Consider the following 24682-nt stretch of genomic DNA (forward strand, 5'->3'; position numbering starts at 1 on the left):
CTTCACAGAAAGAGTAGTAGATAAGTGGAATAGCCTCCCATCAGAGGTGGTAGAGGCAAATACAGTAGTACAATTTAAACATGCTTGGGATAGGCATATTGATATTTTTACAAAAGCAATAAGAATAAAATATGGTTTGAGGTAACATGTTTAAAAAAGGGGCAGACTAGATGGGCCAAGCGGTCCTTATCTGCTGTCAAATTCTACATTTCTATGTCATATGTATGCTCCCATACTTTACTAGAGATTTGTTCCCAAAAGGCGGATTGGACACACAAACCTGTACGTGTGTACACAGCTTAACAGTAACATTATTTGTACTGTATTGCAACCATTATTTTAAGCTGACCTTCTTGCACATACTGTAGGTAACAGCATTTATGCTATCTATAGGTGGATCTGGGAAGAACAGCAGACATTTATTAGAGCAGGTATCCTTTGAAGTTCTAGTAAGATCATATTACACAATATAACTATTTACCTACTGAGTTATGATTTGAGACACTGGTGTAGAGGAGGGTGTCTGGCCAACTGGAAATCTCCTCTGCTTAGATCTTCCACATATGATTAGATATATAACTACTGATCTACATAAAATTAGAGCACGTCATTACCATATTTTCTTTAAAATATATTTCAACAAACCCACTAATATTTTTTCTCATCGTTTCACTATAAGTTCACTTTTAACAGTAACAGCTGTGATTAAAGCAAAATTTAATTTCTGTAGCTGAGACAGGAAGTTGTGTTAACGGTACAGTTGTTACCATGGCAATGTTAACATTAAGCTGTGATCAAAAATGTATACAATAGAATCAGTAAGGATGAAAGGCAATAGCATGAGCCAAAATGTTTGAACTTATGTATTTTATTATCATGTATTTATATGGCGCTACAAGGGTTCCACGGCGCCTGACAATACGTAGATGAGAGAAAAACAAAAAAATAACAAATTATAGTACAAAGCAAATTAGTACAAGTAGATAGTAAATAAAAACCGTTGCAGCAGGGGACAGGACACTGGGGCAATTATCCGGTTGGCCGAGATATACAGTATTCTAAGAAAAGCACATGAGGAGAGAGGGCCCAGCTCATGAGAGCTTACATTTTAAAGGGGAGGGTCAGATAGACTGTAGTGACAAAGAAGGGGTAGAGGTCAGCATAAACAGAAGGTTAGGATGAGAGATGGTTATACCCCTTTTACACCAAAAACCCTGGTCGGACCCTGGTCTTTGAATGCTGGAGTATCCAGGGTCTGACCCTGCTTTATACCCCATTTACACAGCACTTTGACCTGGGTCGGACCTGGGTCTGCACCATTTACACTGAACCTGGGTCAGCCCTGCCTTAAATAATATTTTATATATATATTTATAGAAAAATATATATATATATATATAGAAATATAGAGATTAGGGAAGGACCGCGCTCTTTTTTTGTTATGGCAGCTCCGTTATTTAAAGGTAATGTAATAAAGTTGTTAATGGAGCGCTCTATGTTTTATGTCAATTATAATTAAAATTAAAAATAATAATAAAATAAAAATAAATAAAAGTAAAATAAAAATAAAATAGTGGTGTAAAAATAAATAAAATTAAAATAAAATGAATGTGAATAAAAATAAAAATAAATATAAAGAAATATAAAGAACGGATAACGAGTGGACACCTGTAAAAAGAAATAGTGGGTTAAGAATTGGAATTTTTCCAATGTTTACACTCTTTACGTGAGGTTTTTGTGGAGTTGCCTGTCCTATCTCACCCTACCTACAAGCCGGCGGCGCAGCACGGAGGCTTGCGGTGTTAAGCCGCGGCTATCAGTACCTTCTCCCGTATGGCAGCGGGGATGCAGCTATCAGGTCCCGTTGTTCGCCGGCGTCCCGGCACGGCTTCTGATGTTGTTCTTGCTGGCTGCTGGGTACTCCGAGGGGATGAGGCAGGTGGGCTCTGGATCTGTAGAGTCTGCTCCAACGCGTTTCATGCCGCAAGGGCACTTTTTCAAGGATAAAAGTGCCCTTGCGGCATGAAACGCGTTGGAGCAGACCCTACAGATCCAGAGCCCACCTGCCTCATCCCCTCGGAGTACCCAGCAGCCAGCAAGAACAACATCAGAAGCCGTGCCGGGACGCCGGCGAACAACGGGACCTGATAGCTGCATCCCCGCTGCCATACGGGAGAAGGTACTGATAGCCGCGGCTTAACACCGCAAGCCTCCGTGCTGCGCCGCCGGCTTGTAGGTAGGGTGAGATAGGACAGGCAACTCCACAAAAACCTCACGTAAAGAGTGTAAACATTGGAAAAATTCCAATTCTTAACCCACTATTTCTTTTTACAGGTGTCCACTCGTTATCCGTTCTTTATATTTCTTTATATTTATTTTTATTTTTATTCACATTCATTTTATTTTAATTTTATTTATTTTTACACCACTATTTTATTTTTATTTTACTTTTATTTATTTTTATTTTATTATTATTTTTAATTTTAATTATAATTGACATAAAACATAGAGCGCTCCATTAACAACTTTAATATATAGAAATATATATATATATATATATATATATATATATATAGAAATATATAATATATAGAAATATAATATATATATATATATATATATATCAGGGCTGACCCAGGTTAAGTGTTTTTTTTTTTTTTTTTTTTAAGGTGCTGGGGGTGCCGGAGGGTACCTGTCCTGCCTGCTGTGCTTGGTGTACCTGGGGGTACCGGGGTGCTGGGGGGTGCAAGGGGTGCTGAAGGTACCTGTCCTGTCTGCGGTCGGATCTCAGCGGAGAAGATGATGTGCGCCGTTGCTGTACCACCCCCCCCCCCTCCCCGGCAGACGGTCCCTGCGGCGTGCGGCGTATGGAGTGTCAGTGGCGGGGGTCCCTCTGGCGCATGGGAACTAGTACTAGTTCCTATGCGCTGGAGGGACCGCCGATACTGACACTCCATACGCCGCAGGGACCGGCTGCCGGATGCGCGGAGGGGGGGGGGTGATACAGCAGCGGCGCACATCATCTTCTCCGCTGAGATCCGACCGCAGGCAGGACAGGTACCCCCAGCACCCCTAGCACCCCCGTACCCCCAGCACAGCAGGCTGACAGGTACCCCCCTCTCCTCAGCAGCCGCAGGGACCCCCCTCCTCCCGCAGCAGCTGGGAACATCTTCCCCAGCGCTGCACGCTGTGGACCCGCTGCGGGTGCCTGCACCCGCAGCGGGACCATTTACACCGACATTTACACGGGTCCTATCCGTGTTCTACCCAGGTCAGGACCTGGGTAGAGGACCCGTGTAAATGGAAACGGATACCCCCCATTTACACCGCCGCGGATCCGGGTCTGACCCGCCGCTGACCCGGATTTTTCGGCGGTGTAAAAGGGGTATTAGACTGAATGAAGAAGTGGGTCTTCTTCATTAAAGCCAGTTTAAAGTTTTGACCGTTTATGACCCAATACCCACTTTGGCTTATTACACAGTCTAACAAAATATGACTGACAAAAAATCATCGTTTGGAGATCACTGTTGAGTGTACTAGTGTTTGGGGATGCATACCTCCCAACTTTTGAAGTCCTGCAGGCGGGACGATGTCCTGCGCGCCGGAGGCGCGTCGAAATTTCCAGGGGTGTGGCCTAATTTGGGGGCGTGGCCTATACTCGCGGCCCTTCCGCGAGGCCACGCCCCCATTTTGTCGCTATGGGGGCATGACCCAGAGGCTCTCTGAGCCTCTAGCCATGCCCCCAGTCCCCTGGCTGCGGGAATAGACGCTGTGCGCATGCGCACAGCGTTTATTCCCCGCTGCTTAGCAGCCGACAGGGGGGACTCCCAACAGCCCCCCCACACCGCGGGACACTGCCGCCCGCGGGTGGGACATCGGGACAGGCCCTGACAATCGGGACTGTCCCGATAAAATCTGGACTGTTGGGAGGTATGGGGATGTTGTATTTACAACAGGTAACATCATAGTATTAGTATATTGTAGCTATACTAATGTATCACTATACTTCAGAAGTGACTATGTGACCCAAGTCCAGTCATTGTTTATTCAGATGTATCCCCAAACTTCTAGACTCAATATGCCACTCAGTGTGAGCTTACAGCTATAGCTCTGCTAGCATTGGGTGTATTTTTTTGTGCTGAAAACGTGTCAGTAGTAGTAACGTGATGCACCAAGATGTACCAGCAGACTGTGAGCATGAACTTGCTATGTGATACTGGTATATCTGTGCGAGTCAGTATTGGAAACACAACAGAACATGGCATGGATAACAGCTGCGGAATTGTAGCACTTTGTATACAGATTCAGAGACTCTGGCTCAAAAAAGGCGCCAATGCTAGCACAGTATAAAGGAACCTGGCGCATCAAGAGGGGCTTCTTGGCGGGACTGTAGGTATGATGTATGAGGAAATGGACTGCTTCTGTTGCAAAATGCAGATGGGTATGTAGTATTAAATTGCTATGAGGCTCCTTTAAAAATTGTCATGACATTAACGAGTAATAATAAAAGGCTAATAGTCAGCTAAAATAACATACTAAATGAAAACAACCTGAAGTGAATAAAGACAGTAACAAATTTTAAGCTCTTGCGGTTGTCTTCAAGAATTCTGTGGAACTGTTGTTCACATCATAGCACTGTATTACAGCTTTGCATTGCTGGTTCACAAAACACAGATATGTGAAATATGCAACTGCAACTTCACATACTGAATATACAATGTAACTGGTATAATAACTTATTTAAAAAAAAAACATGTTTCCGTGTTATACAGAAGTTAAGAGGAATATCAATTATTTTTTTTTTTTACAGTAAAACAGCCGAGGTGTGAAATGATGCTCAAACACTCAGGATCCTGACTGCTGGGACACTGACAGGGGGTTGAGCGATACAAAGTCCCTTGCAGGGCCGGTGCTAGGGGGTTTGGCGCCCTCCTGCAAACTATAAATTTGCGCCCACCCAAGCTTCACAAAGGGACAGCGCACACCGAAAGAAAAACGTGTAATCTCACAAGGAAGGGTAATGGGCACACAATAGTGCTCTCACTCCAAATGACACCACATAGTAGCACAATTTTGGTGCCATGAGTTAAAAAAGAGGGATACTTCGCGCCGTAGGCGCACTAAATAATGTAGGAGTATGGCTTCATGAGGAAGGGGCTTGGTCACATAAAAGTACCAATTACACCGTAATCCCCATAACACATTATGCTTCACACCTCAATGCCCATTACACATTATACCACAGTAATGCAAATTATACATTGTGCCACACATCATGATGCCCCTTACATAATATGCAGCACACCATAATGCCCATTACACATTATGCCACACACCCTAATTCCCCTTACAAAATATGCCATGCATCCATATATTGACACACATTATGCTACACATAATGCCCCGAGAACTCCTGCATATGCCCATATTTGAAGGGCTGCTTATTCATAACGCCCACACCAGTTGCCAAAAATAGTTGCTCTGCTTATACATAGTGCTCACACCAGTTTCCGACATTAGTAGCACTGTGTAACCATGGGCCTTATTTTGGTTCATTCTTTCTGACAAAATCCTTCTTAGATGGACAAAACCATGTGCACTGCAGGGGGGGCAGATGTAACATGTGCAGAGAGAATTAGATTTGGGTGAGTTATTTTGTTTCTGTGCAGGGAAAATACTGACTGCTTTATTTTTACACTGCAATATAGATCACACTTTGAAGTAAAACCCCACCCAAATCTAATTCTCTCTGCACATGTTACATCTGCCCCACCTGCAGTGCACATGGTTTTGCCCATCTAAGAAGGATTTTGTCAGAAAGAATGAACCAAAATAAGGCCCCATATGACCACACCAGTTGCCGACAGCAGTAGCGCTGCCTATACACGTGCCCACACCAGTTGCCGACAGCAGTAGCGCTGCCTATACACATGCCCACACCAGTTGCTGGCATTAGTAGTGCTGCGTATGCCAACACCAGTTTCCAACATTAGTAGCACTGCCTATACAAATATGCCCACTCCAGTTGCAGACATTAGTAGCGCTGCCTATACACGTGCCCACACCAGTTGCCAACAGCAGTAGCACTGTCTAACCATATGCCCACACCAGTTGCCGACAGTAGTAGCACTGCTTATACACATGCTCACACCAGTTGCCGACAGTAGTATCGCTGCCTATACACGTGCCCACAATAGTTGCCGACATTAGTAGCGCTTTCTACACACATGCTCACAGCAGTTGCCGACATTAGTAGCGCTGCCTATACACGTGCCCACAGCAGTTGCCGACATTAGTAGTGCTGGCTACACACATGCTCACAGCAGTTGCCGACATTAGTAGTGCTGCCTATAGACGTGCCCACACCTGTTGCCGACATTAGTAGCGCTGCCTATACACGTGCCCACACCAGTTGACGCCATTAGTAGCGCTGACTACACACATGCTCACAGCAGTTGCCGACATTAGTAGCGCTGTCTATACACGTGCCCACACCAGCTGCCGACATTAGTAGTGCTGACTACACACATGCTCACAGCAGTTGCCGACATTAGTAGTGCTGCCTATAGACGTGCCCACACCAGTTGCTGACATTATTAGCGCTGCCTATACCATACCTCCCAACACTCACGATTTCAGCGGGACAGTCCCGATTACCGGGTCCTGTCCCGCTGTCCCACCCGCGGCCGGAGGTATGCTATACACGTGCCCACACCAGTTGCCGACATTAGTAGCGCTGACTATAGACGTGCCCACAATAGTTGCCGACATTAGTAGCGCTGTCTACACATATGCTCACAGCAGTTGCCGACATTAGTAGTGCTGCCTATACACGTGCCCACACCAGTTGCCGACATTAGTGGTGCTGCCTATAGACGTGCCCACACCAGTTGCTGACATTAGTAGCACAACACTCACACTGGACTCTCCTGTGTATTCAGACTTGCTCCCTCATAGCTCCGCCCCTTATGTTCAGTGTAACCCCGCCCCCTCCAGCCGTGTAGCTCCGCCCCTTTTCACACGTAATACTGCTGCATGCTGACCTGGGCTCGGCTGGCCTGATCTGATCTTTAGGTAGGAGCCTGGAGGGAGCTCTCAGCTCTGTGCCTCGGCGCTGCTTCCTGTCATCAAGTGTGACAGGCGCAGCAGCAGCCGGCAGCCACAGAGACAGACAGCAGAGGATGCACAGCAGGGACAGCGCCTCTCCTGCCCGGCGCCTACCTGCTTTGCATCCTCTGCTGAGCGGGTAGCGCCGGCCCTGCTCCCTTGCGAGCTTGCTTTGCTTACCATTCTGCGGGTTCGGTGTCTTGCTGTCTCGCTGTGCTTGCCACAAGTTCTATTCTCCCTCTATGGGGGTTGTGGTTCCCCACGAGGGAGAATAGCCCCTGTCAGTTGGGATCCCAACTGTCGGGCATTTAACAGTTGGGATTCTGATGTCGGACTAATGATCATCAGAATTCTGACTGTCGGAGCAGTATCCCGCACCCAAGCAACCCATGTCAACTTTGTAATTATTGAACTTTTGTTATGGAAGATTACTTATTTTATTTTTTATTTATAAAAAAGAGAAACCCCACTATACCAGGGTTTTAAGGATATCCCTGCTTGGGCATGTATAGCTAAATCAATCAGACGGAGATACTACAGATCTGACATCATACATCTAGCATCAATACGTCACGCAGCATGAAATGCCTAACGTGAGTTCCGGGCCGGGCTGCAAACATCGGGTGGTTTTTTTTTGGGCCAAATATGAATCTTAAAATAAAAGCTGTATGTGTGCATACAGAGCACATTATCATTTTTAGGGTCAAGTATAGGTATTGGGGATGGGAAATGGGGGGATAGCCAAGGTTAGGCTGTGGAAGTGGATGGTTGAGGTTATGCACTATGGAGAGTGTTAGGATTAAACTTAAAATAACAAAAAAAAGATCAGGTTTTGACCATTTAACTGTCAACCTGTTGACAGTTAAATCGGTCAGTGTTTTCCTATTCAACTAGAGAAGAGAAAATGATGCGCAGAGATTTCTAATAAAAACAATCATTAGGTCTTGGTCTGGCACCGTTGCGGCACCACCTCTATGGACTAATTAAGTAAATGTAAGTATCCAGTTAGCTTCATCAGTCAGTAATGACTCACCTTCCGAAGTGGTGTCTTCTCATCCAGCATCAGGATCCAGACTTCTGCAGCAGTGGTGAGTGTTAGGTATGTGTGTGAGTGTGTGTTTGTGCGTATCTAACCCACAGTGTGTGTGATTCCAAATGGAAGGCAGCAGTTGGAAGAACTATATGTTCCTGCAGCTTCCTCCCCTCCTAACAACTTTCTCCTCTTTGCAAAGATAGAGGGGAGACAACTGGGAGCAGAGGAGATAACCAGACAGGTGACACCCCCCACCACCCCCCCCCCCCCCCCCCCCCCCCCGGAGGGTTTTCAGAGCTGCGAACCACATTTACACCCCAATATGTCCCTAACCAGGGAACTCTGCTTACTTTTTAATGTGGCTAGACTATGCACATAGGCACACACACCGTATGGTATTTTGAACAGTAGAAACAGCAGGCACTATGTATTAAAAGGATGACCATTTCATTATATAATTCTGCAGCTCCAATTTACAGAGCAAACCTTAAAACTAAACCATTATTTGCTCTGCTGCTCCCACTTACAGTACTTGCAGTCTACTCCCCACTCAACAATAGTTGAGTCTTGTTTGCTCAGAAAAGCTTAAGATTGGATTCTTTGGAAGACTTGTCACCCCAATCATATTTCAAGTGCTGAAAGCTTTCGCCCCACATGTCTGTTGACAGGTTGGAATTCTGAAACTCAATTTACTGTATCGTGAGAGGAGTTTGACAGTATTTTGACACCAACGCTTTGTAGTATTGAGGTCCCTGCTACACCCCTGGGACATATGTATCAAAGCTTGCAGAGAGATAAAATACCAGCCAATCATCTCCCAACTAGCGGGTTACAGGCGGAGTTTAACAATGGTACAAGTGGATTGGTTGGTGCTATCAAGCTTTTATACATACAGCATGATATGCCCCTCAGTGTCTAGCTACTTGCTTGACCCTGTTAAGTTCAACACACAGCCCATCTCACAAGCAGGCAGGTGATATGTCTAACAAGTTGACATTTCATTATTATCTACATTGTCAATGTCAACACCCTCAAAATATTACACCTCACTCAACAAAAAACATTTTCTTATAGTACACATAAAAACATAGAATTTGATGGCAGATAAGAACCACTTGGCCCATCTAGTCTTCCCCCCTTTTTTTTAAACATGTTACCTCAAAACATATTTGATCTTAATCAAGCATGTTTAAATTGTACTACTGTCTTAGCCGCTACCGCCTCTGATGGGAGGCTATGCCACTTATCTACTACTCTTTCTGTGAAGTTATTCTTCCTCACATTTCCCCAGAATCTTCCTCCCTCTAGTTTCAGTGCATGTCCTCGTGTTCTGTTGCTCCTCTTCCTGTGAAGAATGTCTCCTTCCTGCACCTTGTTAAAACCCTTGATATATTTGAAAGTTTCTATCATGTCTCCCCTTTCCCTTCTCTGCTCTAAAGTATACATATTAAGATCTTTTAGTCTTTCCTGGTACGTTTTGTGATGTAGGCCATGCATCATTTTAGTTGCCCTTCTTTGTACAGTCTCTAATGTATTCATATCCTTCTTGAGAAACGGCCTCTAGAACTGAACACAATACTATAGGTGAGGTCGTACCAATGACCTATACAGTGGCATTATTACTTCTTTCTTTCTACTGCTGATACCTCTCCCTATGCAAACAAGCATCTGACTTGCCTTCCTCATTGCTTTGTTACATTGCTTTCCTGCCTTTAAGTCACCTGAAATAGTGACACATACTGTAGATCCCTCTCTTCCTCAGTAGTTTTCATTATAGTGCCATTTATACTATATTTAGTCTTTGGAGTTTTGAAACCCAAGTGCATGATTTTGCATTTTTTGAATTCTGAATATACTTGCAACTTAACTGTGGCCCTTCCCCTCTCTTTCAGCAGTGAATACGAAGCAGAAATAATTATTAATATTATTTATTATTATTTATTTATTAACAGTTTCTTATATAGCGCATACATAATCCGCAGCACTTTACAGAGCATAGTTATTAGCAAAAACACATAACGAATTACAGCACAAGACAGTTTAGGACAAGTACATGGTTAATACGGATAGTTGCATCAGTGGACAGGACACTGAAGTAAGCATCAGGGTGGCAGAGGTTTATATATTCTAAGAAAGGCACATGAGGAGAGAGGGCCCTGCTCGTGAGAGTTTATATTCTAAAAAGGGAGGGTTAGACAGACAGGGGTGACACATAAGGGAAAGAGGTGAGCATAAACAGTAGGTTAGGATGAGAGATGGTCGGGTTTTATGCAGGAGGGTGGGAAGAGGTCAGCTTAGTCCTTGATATTTTAAGTCTAAAAAAGAGCTGGGTCATCCTAGAGTAGACAGCAGAGATACAATTGGAGATATGAGTGAGGATAGAGGGAGAGCGGTCAGGAAAGGAGCGGTAGATTTCAGTGTTATCAGCATAGATGTGATAGTGGAAGTCGAGTGAGCAAATATGCTCACCCAGTGAGGACGTATAGAGATAGAGAAGAAGAGAGCCAAGAATAAAATTTTGGGGGACACCTAAAATCAATGGAAGAGCAGGACAGGTGAAGTCATTAGTGGTACAGCAGGGCATTTTCAAAACTGAATATACAAGCATTAACAGTGATAGTAAAAGTTGTTTGCAGATGTAAAAATGATATTATGGTTGAATAGCCAGATTAAGCAGCCAGGAGTAGTATGTTGTGAGAATAAATTGAACTCACTCAAAGCAGTCTTTGGTTTTCTCACTTGTTGCTTCTGTCCTTCTGGTTCACTTCAGTGTAACGCCAGTATAACGCCACAGTTATATTTAAATTATGCCGCACTTTAAAAATGATGCACTTCAAAACTATTATGCACACAGCTAAACCATGCACACAGCCTATTCGGCCACAGCCTAAGTAATGATCTTTAAATGCATCTACACTCATTAATTGGACTTTCCCTACCCAATCCCAACCCCCCTACTACAATGAATGGTAATAAAAGGGGCTTACATAAACATCCATGCATTCCAAGATAGCATGTGTCATTAAGAGTTATAAGATATTCCACCCTTCACATAGGCAACAGAGATTTGCTTTTTAACTTGCAAAATTACGTTTGTCAAAAACACATTTCTGATATCATATATGATCTGCTATTACATTGTCTCCCTCAAGAAGACTTCCCGTGACTCTCTGTCTTTAGTCTTATTACTCCACTTTTTGTTTTTCTCCTTTCACTTATATACCTAAAAAAGGCTTTCCACCCTTCACCCACTGACTGGGCCATTTTCTCCTCAGCCTGTGCTTTTGCGCATCTGATTACCTTCTTAGCCTCCTTCTAACAAGATACACCTCTTTATATTCATTAGTGCTTTTATCTATCGAAATGGCAAATCTACAAATGTGTCCACATACATATGGCCTTCTTGCACGTTAAACAGCCAATCAAGATGCATCATGTCGTGTCTTTTTGTGTGTATTTTAATTTAAAATACATCTTATTTGCATTACTATTTATTAAAGACATACACAAATACAAATAAAAGTTTGAAAAAGTGGTAGTGAACACAACAAACACATCAGATGCATCAACTATCAGAGGACACTACTATTCTCCTGACACCTGCCTGGACCAGCTTCCCTCCTTCCCATTTACTACTGGGACTTTTTAAATATTGTGTTTAAAAAGTTTTACTACTGAGCATGTGCATAAGTTCGGTGAGAGCCGGCACAGCGAACTGCTAGTTTTCTGAGCCATTCCCACCCACCATTGCGGGCAGGGGGCGTGGGCAACGAGACACACCCATGGGAACGCCCAGTGTTTCATGGGCATTCCAATGAAAGATGCTGGGTGTTCCCAAAGAAATTCGGCAGTGACCTTGCTGACGGGGGCGGGCAGCTGACATCACCGGATGTCTGTTGCCCACCATCTTCCCGTACTGGGAGCATGCAAAGCTTCTGTAAGTGTCTTCGCTTTGCATGCTCCCAGCGTCTTAGTTTTGCATGCTCCTTCCAAATCTTTCGATGGTCAGCGACCATCCAATAATTTGTCCTCTGCATCCAAGGCTGTGAATGGATGTTTATGCAAAACATCCATTCGCAGCCGCGTGGGGAACTCGCCGGGCGCACATGGGGGGCTGGCGGTTGTGTGAGGGGTGGGCAGCGTTAAATCCACATGCCGGCTACACGTGAACTACAATATTGTCCAATATGTATATAGTAGCGCTAATCTCCATTTTTTGTATTTTCCTACATTTATAGGAAGCGGACTACTCCCTCAAGTAAGCAGCGTGGAAATGCAACCCTATTGGTGCCTGATTATTTACCAGACATTGCTGGCTAAAATGATATTCGGCATACCTATATTCTGTGTATGACTGCAGTTGTATCTGCATACAAAATGTTGTTACAGTGTTTTCCTGGAAAACACTGTAACATACCATTTCCTATGCAGATACAACTGCAATCACACACACACAGAATATGGGCATGCTGAATATCATTCTAGTCAGCAAGGTCTGCTTGTGCGTATTATATGCACAATGCTGCATTTTTGGAAATTAATCTTTCCCAATGTTAACAGAGTTGAATGGGAACTGCTGGCTCACTCATACCACACATCTCGCGGTGCTTGGCGTATTGAGGTTAGATGAATAAAGACACATCTGTAACAGCTACATGTGCTATGACTATGTCAATGTATGTTCACTGGAACCTGAATGCAAGGTACTTTATTTACAGTAGATCAGCCTCAATGATTTATTTGGTACTTGTGTAGTTTCATGGCGCCGTGCTACTTCCGGGTTCTACGCTCGCCACAACTATCTAAAATAAACTAACTTAACTCCATGCCAACATGGATAGTTCATACCCATACTATCCATGTTGGCATGGAGTTGATTTAAGATAGCGTGGCGAGCGTAGCGAGCCACCGAGCCCGCAGCGTGGGCGAGCGAAGCAAGCCCCGCAAGGGGACTCAGATGCACGGCACCATGAAACTACACAAGTACCATTTATTTTAATGCAAAATCTAAAACCATAATAAAAACATCAAGCCACAGCGGTTTGAAGCTTACAAACACAGGGTTATGTCAGTGTTTGGTGGATTTAAACATGTTAGCAGTTATTTTGTGCCTTTTCAAATTTAGAGATGCAATGTTTCTGTTTTTGCAGCTTACGACGATTCCAAGTAGCAGACATATAAAAAAAAGGGTAGTTTCTGTCATCGCTATTAATTTCTCTACACGAGTTGACGGAGACAAAAGTCAGACTCTACAAGGTCAAGTTCCACCACATAACTGGAGATGTGCCAGTGATCCATGATGATGTAATTATTTAAAATCTACACTATGTATGCACTGATCTTTCAGAATAAATGCAGAAGTCGGCATTAGAGGAAGCATATAACGCAAATACAAAAGTGACGTTTAGTCAAGCCCAAAATAACAAAAAAACTAACAAATAAACCATTGGTCATTTAGCATACGAAAGAAACAAATAAAAAAAACCCAGAGCTTACAAAGTATGTATCTGTATAGTAGTATAGTTCTGATAGCAATGTCAGACGTTGTGGACCCCATAGCAACATTTCAAAGCGGCCCCTGTTCGAATGTTTCTATAGAGACACCTCTCCAAAGTAGTTATTATTAAGCCCCATAGTAGTGCCTTAATGTTATGTATTATAGTAGTGCCCTACTTAATGTTAGGCCCCACAGTAGTGGTGTAGTTAATTTATGAACCATTGTAGTGTCCTAGTTCACATTATATCACATTGTACAGCTGCCAGTACACATTATGCAACAAAGTACCCTCAACTCATATTGACATATACAGGGCCAGATGCTCCTAATGTTAATTTTTTTATATAAAATGACAGTTGGGAGCGGATTGGCTGGTTGTTTATCACTCTCACCTTTATCACTTTTTGAAGCTTAGTGCACCTGGCCCACAGTGTACCCAGTTCATATTACAGATATAGCCGCGCTCATCGTTGTGATGATCCGTCCGCTTTTGCTTTTGTGTCATGTCATTTTGTAACACCTGTGGCGAGGAAGTGACACTATGATATTGCGGCTCAATGCTGGTCTACGAACTGGAGTGAATTAAACGCATGTGCATTGCAACGGTATCGTATCGCGCAACGATGAGCGTGGCTAGATCTGTATGGCAAAAAAATACAGGTGCGGCGAGCGGGCAGGGGAAAGGAGAGCCGCGATAGGGGAGTGGGATAGGCATGGGCCAGGAGAAGCTCTCTCACTGCTCTGTCAGATGTGTCAGCTGCTGCCATTTCAATATGCCTGCAACCAGCCAAGAATGGGGAGAGCTCTGCTGTCACTGGTGTCAAGAGACAGGAGCAGTTTGTTGCAGAGAGAATGAGACTGGAGGAGGAGCTGAGCTGCTGGGAGTAACTAATCAGGAGAGCAAGGTAACTTAACCAGTAGGGGAGGGGGCAAGCTGCACATATATAGGAGGAGGGGAGCATTATGTAAAAGCAGCACTACTGTGGGCGTTATGCATAAGCAGCGCTACTGTGGGCGTAATGCGTAAGCGCTGTTACTGTGGGCCTAATGCATAAGCGCCACTACTGTGGGCGTCATCCGTAAGTGCTGCTACTGTGGGCGTCATCCGTAAGCACTGCTACTGTGAGCGTCATGCATAAGCGACGCTACTGTGGGTGTCATGGGAAAGCACTGCTACTCAGTGTTGTGGAAGTAGCATTATCGTGGGCTTTAGGTGTAAGGGGCACTATTATGTGGCGTAATGTTTGTAAGGCTTACTACTCTATGAAGAAACACAAATAATGTGCTCTACCACATCTCCCCTATTCCTCCTCTCTTTCTCATGTCTTCCCCTATACTGTAGTTCAGTGGGTGAGAAGTTAGAATGCTGAAAAAACCTCTTGCTTTTGAGAAGGGATTCCTTGCCTTCTGCCATCCACACCGCCCTCAACAGACTGAACCCTGTCATTGACTCCACCCCTTTTGTAGGGCTGTTTAAGAAAATTCCAGGCTGGTTGTCTGCCACTGTCAGAACCCCATGCTCTGTTCCTTCTAAAAACAACTTTTTCCCTAATATTTTATATAGAGATGCAGTATGAGCCCTATTATTTCTATACAGGAAGGAAATCCCTCAGAATTCTAAGTAGATCTCAGTAGTAAATTTTAATTACATTTTCCAAGGAAGTCAGAATATGTCTGTACGTGCCAAAAGGTTGTTGCTAAGAACTAAAATATGGCCATAATTCTTTCATTGTATCCATTCTATAAATATTATAAGATAAGAATGTAAACACAAAGTTCTAGCAAACTTATCACACTTACATGGAAAAAGTTTTGAAGAATCAATTAAAATAAATCCTTGAAACAGTAAAAAGCCTCTACTGATAAAATTCTCTCAGTTTACAGCCAAGAGGAATAAAGGAAAACAACATGGTGACACTAGGGCCCTTATTCACATCTGATCGCAGTACAATTTTTTTCTCAAAATAGGCAAACCATGTGCATTGCAGGTGGGGCAGATGTAACATGTGCAGAGATTAAAATTTGGGTGGGGTGTGTTGAAACTGAAATCTAAATTGCAGTGTAAAAATAATGCAGCCAGTATTTGCCCTGCACAGAAACAAAATAACTCACACAAATCTAACTCTCTCTTTACAGGTTACATCTGTCCCACCTGCAGTGCACATGGTTTTGCCCATTTTGAGAACAAATTTATACTGCGATCAGATCTGAAAAGGGGCCTAGGTGCAGAAATAAACTACCTGTCAATTGCGTAGCATAAACTAAGGAGCACTTCGTACAATTCTAGACTGAGTCGGATGGCTGCGTCTTCGGACGGCCGATATATTGTGAGAAGGACGAGATGACTGCGCCACAAACCAATAATAATGGTTGTTAGCAGCTGGGTGTGCGGGTACACTACAAATACCCGAAGTCGTGTGCAATAGGACAAATGGAGATGTGCACCCTGCGCTTCACTTCCAAAATATAAATAGTACAATCACAGTGACTTAGTGAAACTATAAAGGAACTTTATTTATTTATACAACAGTAATCACAATAAAAATGACTAAAACAAATTATTGAATGGTATTTAAAAAAGCTACGGTATATGCTATATAATATCGGCTAGTACCGGTATACAAACACAAATGGACTGGGGGTCACAAGACAAACATAAATAAGTCCAGTGAAAATGCAATGTTGGTGCAGCTTTAGAATAGAATAGAATCAACTTTATTGGCCATGTATGCTTGCGCACACTAGGAATTTTTTGTGGATTTACAGTGCAGCATCAAGCAGGGATGAAGGGGGGGGGCAGGGGGAGAAGGCATTACATACATTACAATAAAACATTACATGTGGGGAACACATACCCACCGAGGTGCACAGCGCCTAGGCAGCCATCAGCGGCGCCACTGGTCGCCGAAACAGCCAGGTAGGTAACAATACAAGCAGAGACAGTACAGTTATCACACAGGGAACATATTTGGCTGAGCTGCACAGCTCCTAGGCAGCCATCAGCGGCGCCATCTTGATCATGCTGCTCAGAGGCAGCAGTAAAAATATTTGTATTTATGTAGCACTTTTCTTCCAAAGCTGGCACACCCTGCCAGCTTGTTGCTGGCGGGGTGTGCAACCAGCGAATGTACAGCATACAGGCATTGCATACAGTGGGGGCAGAGGTATATGATGATGATCATGGTAAAGAAACAGTAAAACAAAGAGTAATACAGTACATAGCTTTCCTAAGAGGCTGAGATAGATGGTATCTTGGGAAAAGAAAAAAGAAAACATGGCCGTGTTTCGGTTTATGTCCAAATCCAGTCCAAACTCCAGTTCTAACTCATTGCTTGCTTTCGATGACTTGCTTCCGATGATGCCAGGCAAGCCTTGGCCAGGCTTCTCCAAATGTCCCATTTTAAAGGAAAGTTTGGGTCAGCTGGTACAGGGGGAGGGGTTGGTGTTTGCACACATTGCTCAGCTTATCTGATTAAAGGTGGGGGATGTTGTAGGCTCCCAGTAACAAAACACATTCCCATTGCAGACTGTTCTTTTAAATGAAAAGCATCAGGTTTTGGAAAATGGCATTCATGTACCTGTACAGAGGAGATGAGAGATGGTTTTAAAACTTCATTCCAGTTCTAACTCATTGCTTGCTTTCGATGACTTGCTTCCGATGATGCCAGGCAAGCCTTCCTTTATAGCTTTATAGCTTTTCAGAATTATTAGAGCAGTCTAAAGTAAACGGGTACCTTCTTTCCAGGGTACAGGGGGTCTGCCGGCAGACTTACACGTCAGTGCAGTATTGCGCAAACGGCGTTGGCGGGGTCTCCACATACATTGACTAGTTTCGCCAGCAAGGCTTCCTCAGGATTGCCTTGCAGTCCATTTGTGTTTGTATACCGGTATTAGCCGATATTTATTTACGGTACTTGTTTCCTAGAACGGCGCCCACGATTTTGATCTTAGGCATCGCAAGGAAAAAAATCACGTCGGTCGCATCGCATGCGGCCAAAAAAAAATCGCATGCGATGCGACCGACGCGATTACCGCGATTTTACATAGGGAACAATGTTAAATGGCCCAATTGACCCGATTTCACATAGGGAACAATGTTGAATGGCCCATATACCCCAAATACCCACCCTCAAGTGTGAAATGGCCCCCCCCAATTGTTAACACCACCCCACGATCAACGCCAACCCGAAGCGTGGCGAGCGCAGCGAGCCCGCGAGGGGCGGCGGTACGCGTCCTCCGACCTTTTCATACTCCCACCATCCACGTCGGCGTGGAGTTGAGAATAGAAAGTGTGGCGAGCGCAGCGAGCCACCGAGCCCTAAGCGTGGCGAGTGTAGCGAGCCCCGTGAGTGGACACGGAACACGCTCCCAAAGCGTGGCGAGCCCAGCGAGGGGACACGGATTACTTGACATGTATTCCGCGTGTGCTCACCACGCTTCGGGCTCGTATTCCGCGTCCCCTCGGGCTCGGTGGCTCGCTGCGCTTGCCACACTTTCTATTCTCAACTCCACGCCAACGAGGATAGTGGGGGTATGAAAAGGTCGGAGGACGCGTACCGCCGCCCCTCGCGGGCTCGCTGCGCTTGCCACGCTTCGGGTTGACGTTGATCGTGGGGTGTCGTTAATAATTGGGGGGGCCATTTCACACTTCAGGGTGGCTATTTGGGTTCTGTGGGCCATTTAACATTGTTCCCTATGTGAAATCGGGTCAATTGGGCCATTTAACATTGTTCCCTATGTAAAATCGGTAATCGCGTCGGTCGCATCGCATGCAATTTTTTGGCTGCATGCGATGTGACCGACGCGATTTACATTTTACCATGCATTTCTATGTAAAATCGCGGCCATCGCATGCCATTATAATGGCATGCGATGCCCACGATGGGCGCCGTTCTAGGAAACAAGTACCTTATTTACTATTATACAGCATATACCGTAGCATTTTTAAATACCATTCGGTATAAATAAAGATCCTTTATAGTTCACTAAATAACTGATTGTGCTATTTATATTTTGGAAGTGAAGCCCCATTTGGCCGATGTATTGTGTTTGCACATGTGCAGAGGCGTTTCTGCGAATGTGCGAATGCCGCGCACGTCCGAATACGGCGTGAATTCCGTACAGAAAATGATTGTTCGGAACAATCCGAGCAGGGGGTGGAGAGGGGCGCAAAGGGCTGTTTGGGCTCATTACCATATGCATACGCCCCGCATTTCATGGCCCAGTGAAAACACTGGGCGTATGTATGGTAAACCGGCCATGATGCACGTGTGTGGGGGGGGGACAGCTGACATAGCCGGATGCCAGCTGCCCGCCCATATCCCTGCTTTTGCATGGAGAAATGTCTGAGTGGTCTGGAGCACTCGGAGCTGTCTGACTGCTCGGTCCATCAGTCGATGGTCGGCGACCATCGGAGGATGGGGGAGTTTCCCACAGATGGGGGAGTTGTTCACATGAAACATCCACTCATGGTCCGTTCACTCGGCGTCTTACCGCATTCGGACAGTGTGAGCGATCCAGACGGTAGGCATGGCTAAGAACACTCGGTGGCCGTCCGAAAATATACATCCGTCCAAATCAACTAGAATAAGGGCCTATATGAAAAGTGCACAGTTCAATGGAAATCAGGGCATTGTGGCAATGTTACCAAGTTATTCTATAGTGAGGCTCTCAATGAAATCATCCAGAACACAAAAATGTGGCAAAAAAAAGATAGCAGGGCAGTGTAGAAGGTGGTTAGTGGCTACAAGCAAAGTAATTAACACAGTTAAATAGCATCAAATGGTTGATTTATGTAATATTTATTAATAATGGAAAAATTATAGACTACTGCAAGTACAGGTTGAATCTCCCATACTCAAAATGCTTGGAACCAGAAGTATTACGGATATCATATTTTCCTGTTCCTTGGAATGAATAGCGTACCATAAAGGGATATTGGGGATGGGTCCCAAGTCATCGCTTTAGTTTCAGATACATCTTATACACATAGGGGCTGACCCAGAAGTTTTGCAGCCCAGCGATCAGTAAGCCCCCTTCCCACCAGAGTGAATTCCTGCCCATGTGTACGGCTGCCAATGGCTTTGCAGCAGTGCGAAGAGTGGGAAATCCATTCGCAATCACTCACCATTGAATGGAACTCCACTGCAAACCTCCTCCTTGTGCACTGGTACAATAGCCATGGGGCGTTCTGCTAACCTCAGAACCCTCCCTCCAAACGTCCAGGCCCATTTGTGTTTTTTCCGCGACACTCCCAGAAAATACTGGGTGACACCCAGAAATGCAGCCTGTCAGCCAGTGTATGGCCTGCGTTCACAGTACATCACTGGCTGCGGCCACATGGTTGGCCTGCACATGTGCACGGCTAACCGTGCATATGCACGGTCCACCTGTTATCGGCAGGTCTGCGAAGCGTCGGGCTCCGAATCAGCCCCATTGCCTGAAGGTAATGTACTAATTATGTGCATTAATCCAAGTTTGCACACAACGAGCCATCAGAAAGCACTGGAGTCCCTATATTTGTCGTGCGCAAAAAAATCTGTATTTTGGAATACTCCGCAACTCATGTCAGCAAGTTCAAAGAGTTGCAGTCACAGGTTTTACACATGGTAAAAAGTTGCACAAGCTGGTTTGCAATTAATTGAATTTGAATGCTTAGGTTAGAAATGCTAGCAGTGAAGCTTCGTTAATGTAGGTACACTGGGTTGTTGTTTGCATGATCAAACAGTGTAATATTTTTGACCTATGAACTATAAATCAATCTGACTGGTAACCTGTGTAAATTAACCATACATTATGGGGGTCATTTCGGTTCATTCGGTCCCCCGCGCATTCGCAGAGGGGAACCAATGATTTTGATCTGTGCATGCACATATTGCAGGGTCCCTGGGCGAATGGACTCAGCGACTTGCATAGTCGTAGATCCGTTTGCACGGACCAATGTGCGGCGGAGTCGGTTGTCATCCATGGCAATGCCCAGTATTTCACGGGCATCCTCATGAAAACGCTGGGCATTCCCATTGAATTGCGGGCAGGAGGTGGTGTGGCGGGCGGCTGACATCACATACCTTCAGCCGCCCACCCGTCTTCGGCCGAAAGCCCGCAAATATAAGTCAGTTATTCATTAACTTATATTTGAGTGCCCTGGAGAAATCATGTGATGGTCGTCAACCACACATCCCATGGTTGCGAGGGGATACAGCAGCGGCGGGGGCAGTTTACAGAGTCAACCAGAATCAGGGCCTGCTTGCATCCAGTGTGAATTACCTTGGTTCTATTACCGCCTATATTTCTGCATTTCTAATGCTCTGTCTCTCATTCAGGCACCACTCCTAGTTCCAATTTTTAACCCCTATTTGCTTCAATCACATTATGAGCCTAATTCAGACCTGGTCATGGGACAGAGAGAGTTAGATTTGGGTGATTTATTTGGTTTCTGTAGAAGGTAAATACTGGCTATTTTTATAATGCAATATAGATTTCAGTTTCAATACACCTCACCCAAATAAAAATCTCTCCACACATGGTACATTTTCGCAACATACAGTGCACATGTTTTCTTCAACTTGGAGAACAAGTTTGCCCTGTGAACAAGTTTGAATTATGCCCTATGTCCAGGCTGTCAACACTCCCCAAAACTCATTATGTCCCATGTTACTTGCTCTGTCCTAGTCTCCCACATCTACTGTGTCTCCCCCCCCCCCCAACTACTTCCCTTACCATTCTCTACTGTTACCTCACTGTCACTCACTGCTAGCCCACCACTGGCCCTCTACCCCACCTCTCAGCACTGCTCTCTTCCTCCTCGCACTGTCACCTCACCTCTCCACAATCAGTACCACACAATACTCCCTCAATACCCAAATCCTGTAGTTTATCTTCCTAGCTCAGTAATCAGCATCATTAATACACCCTTTGTAACCCAGCCTTCCAAATCACTCTCGCCTGAGCGCTATAGCATCCCTGATCATCTCATTAACATCTGTCCCAAAAACTCCTACCACTTATCCTGTGTCCTATGGAATGCCAAACCTGTTTTTAACAAGCTGGTCCCCACTCATGACATTTTCATTTCTCCCTCCTTCTCCTAGCCATTAAGTAAACCTGGAACACCCCTTCTGACACTACTTCTCCTGCTACTCAATCTGCTGGGGGCCTCATATTCTCACATAGTGATGGAGGCTGCCATGGTGGTGGGGTTGGAGTCCTTTTACCCTCTAGTTACTCCTACTAAATAAAACTCCCAAAACCATTCCTTACTTTCTATACATTTGATGCTTACTTGATCTGGTCTTCACCTACCGTTGTGATATTTCAGAACTCTCAAACCTCCCATTTCCCGTCTCTGACCATCATCGGCTATCTTTTAGCCTCTTTATCTCCACCTCCCAAGTCTACCAACACTAAGCAAACCATTGAGGCTATTCACACTACCACCCTATCCTCCTTCTTCAGTGTTTATTTACTAAGATGGGAGTTAGATTGAAGGTGGGATGTTGCCCACAGCAACCAATCAGTTATTTATCTAGCACCTTCTATAAGATAATAGATAGATTCTGATTGGCTGCCCATAGCAACATCCCATCATCCTTAGAACTCCCATATTTTTTTAATTATTAATACATTATTTTTTATTAAACAATCAGCGTCATATTGACCAGCACTACAATTATTCAAAATACATAGGGATGGAATAATATTCAATACATACACATGGAACTAGAGACGACCAATATACACATAACAAAAGTCAATACAAATAACTCCCATCTTAGCAAATAAACCCCTTTGAATCGCATTTCTCTCATATTCTATCTTTCTTATGTCCTGAACAAGCCACTTCCCTTACTAATGCATCACTTACTTCTGTTCTAGATTCTGTCACTCCACCATCTACTATTCACCCTCACAAACTAACTTGTTAAACCTTGGCACACCACATGCACCAGATACCTGCAAAAAAATGCTCATGTACTGCTGAGATACAATGGCGGAAATCACCTTCTAAGGCATACTTCATACATTTCAAACTTATGCTTTTATCCTTTCCCTTGCAAAACAGTCAAACTTTAAGAATATCATCTCCTCCCAGTCTAAAATCCCCCGGCACCTCTTTGCCACCTCCCCATTACTCCACATCCAAAATTGGGGTTTGGTAACACTCTCTGACTGAAATCCCAACAGCCGGTATACAAACAGGGATGGAAACGCAAAAAAGCCCCATGTAGGCTTGTTGTGCTCATCATGCAGTGGGCTTGGTGGCTCACTTCGCTCGCTACAGGTTCTATTCTCCCTCTATGCTGGTTGTGGACACCCACAAGGGAGAATAGCCCCTGTCTGTCCAGGTCAAGGCAGTTGAAAATTCAAGATTTCGTCATTTGTATACTGACTGTCGGGATCCAGACGGTCGGTAAATCATGTGGCACTCCAAATTTGACTCCATACGTCAACATCACATCCCATCAGACCATCAGCAACCAACCCCCTCCACTCCCTTACAATCCCTCCTCCTTCCTCTTACCAACTCTGACATCCTTCTCCCGTGTATCTGATGAGGAAGTCATGGCAATCATCGATTCATCCCACCTTACCACCTCCCTCTGCTTGTTCCCAGCTACTAAATATGTGCAAAAATTCTTTAATTAGGAACAATCCATCCAATAATTGTTTTGAGCGTTGGATGGATTGTCGTCCTCAGGGATAGTTCACAAGTGTAAAACAAACAACATTTCATTTTTCTCTTTACCCACTGTGCATTGGCCTCCACTCACAACCTCCTCCACTGTTTCCCAATGACCCTCTGAATCCAGTTCAAACTCCTGATCCTTATGGTCTCTAAGCTCATTTTTGTTTGCACGCTCTCCAAGCCCCCTCAACTCTTTCACCAATTGCAACTTCAACCCATTCTGCAGCATGACCCTCATTAATGATGTCCTCCCTTGTCTGTTCATGCAGGAAGATGGAGGACATCGTTAATGGCCCATGGAAACGTGTGTTTTTGACGATATAGTTTGCACACACTAAGCAAAATCAACAATGATATAGTTAATGTTACAAGCTAATGGTATGCACAATACCGACGATCTTCTTATGTATACGCACCTTATGTGTCACTTAATAATAGATAATATTAGACCAGCTATTTGTACTTTGTTTCTGAGAGAAAGAAAAGCAACCATCTGTAAAACATTGCAGAACATGGACGTATTCCCAGGAAATCAAGCAGACACATCATTAAATCATACTAGTTCTGTATTAGAAATATTATAAAATTTATTTATAAAAATAGGGGCTCAATTTCGAAGCAACACAGTCTACTTTTGTTTTTTTTCGTTGAACATAGAAGCAATAAAATCACCATACCTGGCACCTTATCAACTGATGCGAAGACAGAGCGTTGCACTGCTTGGTCACTCCCGGCACGACGAGACTGCTCATAAAACCGGAAGGGTAGATGCTGAGCTGCTGATGAAGAGCTATGTCCAAAACCCACCACTTCTTTAGATGGCTGGACTGGAAGATCTAGAAGAGCTTTAATAGAAACAAGAAACAATTAGGTACAAAGGAATCAAACGTTCAACACAGCATCTTCCAACTCAATATCGCATCAGATCTACATCACACTCAAGGGTTGCTCCACTTATGTTTAATTTATCTACCACCTATCTTTTATGCCGGGAACTAAAAATACATTTTATAATCATCTCAAGGATTCAACAGAAAGCATGGCCAATGTAATAGAACTATAAATCTGGAGAAAAGAAAAATGAATTTTTTATAGCTTCATACCCCATATCAGTGGTTCCCAAACTGTGTGCCTAGGCACCCTGAGGTGCTCATTGACATAAGCAAGGTTGCCCTGGGTTGGTGGTCCAGGAACGATTACAATTCTTTATGGTCAATGTAATAGGCAAAGCCTGTGCTTGTGGCTTACTATCATGGAATATGTGGACAAACCAAAGTGACTCCTGTCCCGCACCACATCACTGAATGTAAGGATGACAAACACAATTTACTAAATTTTATGTGTTTTTCACAATAAGAAA

At 44.2% G+C, this 24682-nt stretch overlaps 1 protein-coding gene across 1 annotated transcript in view; it reads right to left on the bottom strand.

The window, feature by feature from the left end:
* CLEC16A (C-type lectin domain containing 16A) overlaps window positions 1-24682 on the bottom strand; it is a 311322-nt gene that overhangs the window by 57533 nt on the left and 229107 nt on the right. Inside the window, exon 22 of the mRNA XM_083153350.1 lies at window positions 24000-24167. Within this exon, the coding sequence (XP_083009476.1) occupies window positions 24000-24167 (168 nt within the window). The remainder of the gene's footprint in view (window positions 1-23999; window positions 24168-24682) is intronic.

The sequence above is a fragment of the Crinia signifera genome, chromosome 7 (assembly GCF_055691185.1).
Source record: "Crinia signifera chromosome 7, ASM5569118v1, whole genome shotgun sequence".
Lineage (NCBI taxonomy): Eukaryota > Metazoa > Chordata > Amphibia > Anura > Myobatrachidae > Crinia > Crinia signifera.